This window comes from Galeopterus variegatus, unplaced genomic scaffold, assembly GCF_000696425.1.
Source record: "Galeopterus variegatus unplaced genomic scaffold, G_variegatus-3.0.2 Scaffold5294, whole genome shotgun sequence".
Taxonomy (NCBI): Eukaryota; Metazoa; Chordata; class Mammalia; order Dermoptera; family Cynocephalidae; genus Galeopterus; species Galeopterus variegatus.
The window spans coordinates 6197-10024 of NW_007731405.1; the positions used below are offsets into that span (position 1 = coordinate 6197).

Below are 3828 nucleotides of genomic sequence, written 5' to 3' on the forward strand. Positions count from 1 at the left end.
TTTGTTTTTTTTACAGTTACTTGTGTTCTTGACTTCCTGATAATGTGCTATAAATTCTTAAGGGCAGGAATTGTGCGGTATATACATGTCTGAACTTATACCTTTTAACAGTGTTCTCTGAGTATTTTCATAGATTGCTTTCCTGCTTTTCTGGCCGACAGAGGATGGGGAACAATATAGCTGCTGCTTGAATTGGTGCTTTAAAAGCCATGTCTTTTCATTGAACAGGTCATGAGGCTGAAAGTTGGCCAGGTGAATGGGAGCTGAGTGGATTCCATAGACATTAGGGAGCTACTCTGGGTTCTTGAGCAGTGAGACAGCATGAAAAAATGCCTAATTGTCACTCAAAATACAATGTAATACAGAACAGTATCTGAGAGAAAAGAAAGTTTGAGGTTTCCTTCTTATATTTAAGCTCAGCTACTTGAATTTTGCTCATTTTAATTATCTTTTGATGATTGGCATATGATTGAAAGTCTGTTCCTGCATCCTCAGTTTGAAATGTGACACAACAGAAAACTTTAGGGTGATAAAGGGTAGAATGGGCAGGTAGAGCAATTTCTAGTTTTTCCTTAACTCATGCTCATTAGTATATCTCATTCTTTAGTTTAGATGCTTCTAATTCTTAAAGTAACTAGCATATTATTATTATCTTATGTTAAAAATTGCTTTGAAGTTGGATGACAGAAATTTTTATTCTATTAAGAATTTACCGTAATCTTTACTTCCAGTGAAACCTCTTTAATTTGGAGCCCACAAATCTATATCTGGTAATGATTTGGACACATGACATTTGTTTTATTAATTCTAGTCTCTGAACTTGGATGTATGTGATGTCTCTGAGTGCTTTTGATATCTAGTTTTTCTCCATGCTAGGCCATCATGATTGCTTCCTTTTGCAATTTGAAGGCAGGTGTTGAAGCTTGGAATACAGTTCATCTTTCCTGTAAAAGAGCCATTTGAATATATACCTGAGTTTATATTACCTACTGTATTTTAAAGCATTAAATATGATTTATTTTTAAATAGTTAAATTTTTTAAAATTACTTTGGACAGGAGGTATTCCCTTTGTGATGACTAATTGTATTATTTAAATAAAATAAATATGTTATTACTTGAACAAAGTGATAATGTATGACTGTTAATTCTGGCAAGTTCAAACCACTTATGTATTAAGTTAAAGTCATAGAGATTAAGAAATCTTATTTCTTGATTTGGTGTCATCTTCATCTTTGGATAATACTGTCATCTGTAGTAGACTGCTTCTTGCAGTATTATTACATTCTTTCTAGAAGTAAACTAAAATAACTTTATTAGCCAGATAAAATAATATTTTAATGGTAAAAGCAGGGTTTTATATGGTACTGTTAGGAAATTGCTTTTTATTTCTGAGTAAGCTATTTAATTTTCCTCTGTTTTAGTTCATCCATGGGTAAAAATTAATACAATAAAAATTACCTCACAAAGGTTTTAAATGACTTAATGAATGTTTGTCTTCTGCTTTATGAATCATGGATGCATGATTTTAAATTGTATAGAGTATTTTCTTCTTTGTGATTCTTCAGAAATAGGGTTAATGTGGCAACACTATAACTATTAACAGCATTTTTACTGTAATAATTATAAAGTATTTTCCTAATTAAACATTTGATATTTATTTTTTAAATAGATGTTTACACGTGAAAGAATTTATTTGTAGGATCTATCATATATTACTACTGTAATGAGTGGAAGTACTTGCTGTGTGGAGTTTCATGGTTAATTGATGTGGTTTGTGTTCACTACCTCTTAGAACTTTTTCTTTCTATAGTCTTTATTTTAAGACTTCTTGCAGCATGAAGGAATCTACCCAGTGGTGTCTGTATTCTACCCTGTATCTAGTTTTCCTTAGCCTTTTCAAAATTGTCTTGGTCCATGTAACCAGGTGATAAACCCAGGAAATAACACACTTTTGGGATTCTCTTTAATTTTTATTCCAGTCTTGTAAACTGTATAGTACCATTTTTTTTCTTTAAGAAAAATTGACTTAGACTTTTCTCTCTAGCATTGTGTTCTTAAAGGGACTTTCCTTTTTACAGAACAAAAAAATTATCAGGTAATTTAACTTAGTTGAGTTGATAGTCTTTCTCTTATTAAGACTACTTTGAATTTAAAGGTACAAAGAAATGATGTATTCCCTGAAGAACCTTATGATAGTAGTGGTGGAGTCTATGATGAACAAATTTGAAGAAGATGAGATACAAAGTCAAGAGAAGCAGAAAAAATTCTCAAAGGAGAGGAGCAGTAGTTACTACACAGACAATTGTTCTGATAGTGATTCATCATTCAATCAGGTATGTTGTTTAGTTCTGTGTTTATGTCTTGATACTGGTAAAATACTTGCATTTTGTGAATAGAATAGGCTTTCTTTCATTGTTATTATATAAAAAATTTAACCTGACTATATATGTATTTTTGACCCATTTATTGAAAAATAGGAGACTGTTAGTGTAAGTTTGAGGATATTGAAGAATAAAGGAGAAATAGTGGTTTTAACCATAGTTGTGTGCAGAGTAATGAAAGAATTTTGTATTGTGATTAAACCTGGAAAAAGTCTCACAAAATAATTCTGGAAAGATAGAAGTAATAATACTAGCTATCTGTTATTGAGATTCCTGCCATATACTGGTCCCTGTGCCTGGCTTTATATTCCCTATAGTTGTTACTAATCCACTTTACAGAAGTAAGTGAGATTTATGGTAATAGTTAAGAAATTTGCCCAAATTTGCATTGCTTGTTAGGGGTGGGCCTTGCTAGTTAGGGGTGGACCTTGAATCTAAGTTTGGCCTCTCTCTGTCCAAAGTCTATTCTCTTTGTTCTTTGCTACACTACTTGGAGACTTCGATTCAAATTCCAGTTCCACCACTTACTAGCTATGTATCCTTGGACAAATATCTTAACTTCTCTGTGCTATAGTGCTTCTCATTTGTAAAATGAGTATGATAATACCACTTTCCTTATAGGGTTGTTGAGAAGATTAACTGAGTTAATGCGTGCCAGATGCCTAGAACAGTGCCTGGCTCATATTTGTTGCTTTATACATGTTAGCTTTCACTGTTGTTATCTCTTAAAGGGTGTGCTGAAATGGATGTGATTCAGAGACACACTCAAATAGATTTCTCAGCTGTGGTCCTCCATGATTTCTGAGTTTTTCTGGGTCATTTTCTACTGATGGGAAATTAAAGGATTAATTCCAATATACATTAAGATTTCAGAATTCATATCCTTTCCTCTTTCAGTTTTTTGGTCTTCCTTTCCCCCCTACAGTATTCAATGTAGTACAGTACAGGTATTATGCTGTCTTATAGTATGCAAGCTATTTTATTACATTCCAAGGAAACCCCACACCAGAGTGTACACTTTTTATGGAAAAGATGAGTTTAGGATAACAATCATCTATTACTCTCGAGTAGCGTGAACCTGCTAATGGCATTTACTCTTTCTTTGCTTTCCAAGCAAACTCTTTTTGAAACCCATCCTTTAGGACCTATGCTAGGCAGAATAATGGCACTCCCAAAGATGTCCATGTACTCATCCCCAGAACCTGTGTTTTAGTCCGTTTTGTGTTACTATAACAGAAATACCTGACACGGGATAATTTATAAGGAAAAGAGGTTTATTTGGCTTACGATTCTGGAACAGCTGAATCTGGCACGGGTCCCACTCAGGCTGCTTCTACTCATGGTGGAAAGTGGCAGACAACCAGCGAGTATAGGCAGATCACATGGCAAGAGGAAGTGAGAGAGAGAGAGAGAGAGAGAGAGAGAGAGAGAGAGAGGGAGGGAGGG

The 3828-nt window shown here is 33.9% G+C and overlaps 1 protein-coding gene across 1 annotated transcript in view; it reads left to right on the top strand.

Annotated features, from left to right (window-relative positions):
• Positions 1-2163: 2163 nt before the first annotated feature.
• The window catches only part of TBC1D32 (TBC1 domain family, member 32), a gene marked incomplete at its 3' end in the record, with an annotated part of 152179 nt that continues 150514 nt past the window's right edge, over positions 2164-3828 (top strand). The window contains exon 1 of the mRNA XM_008589203.1: positions 2164-2334. Coding sequence (XP_008587425.1) covers positions 2167-2334 — 168 coding nt within the window. The remainder of the gene's footprint in view (positions 2335-3828) is intronic.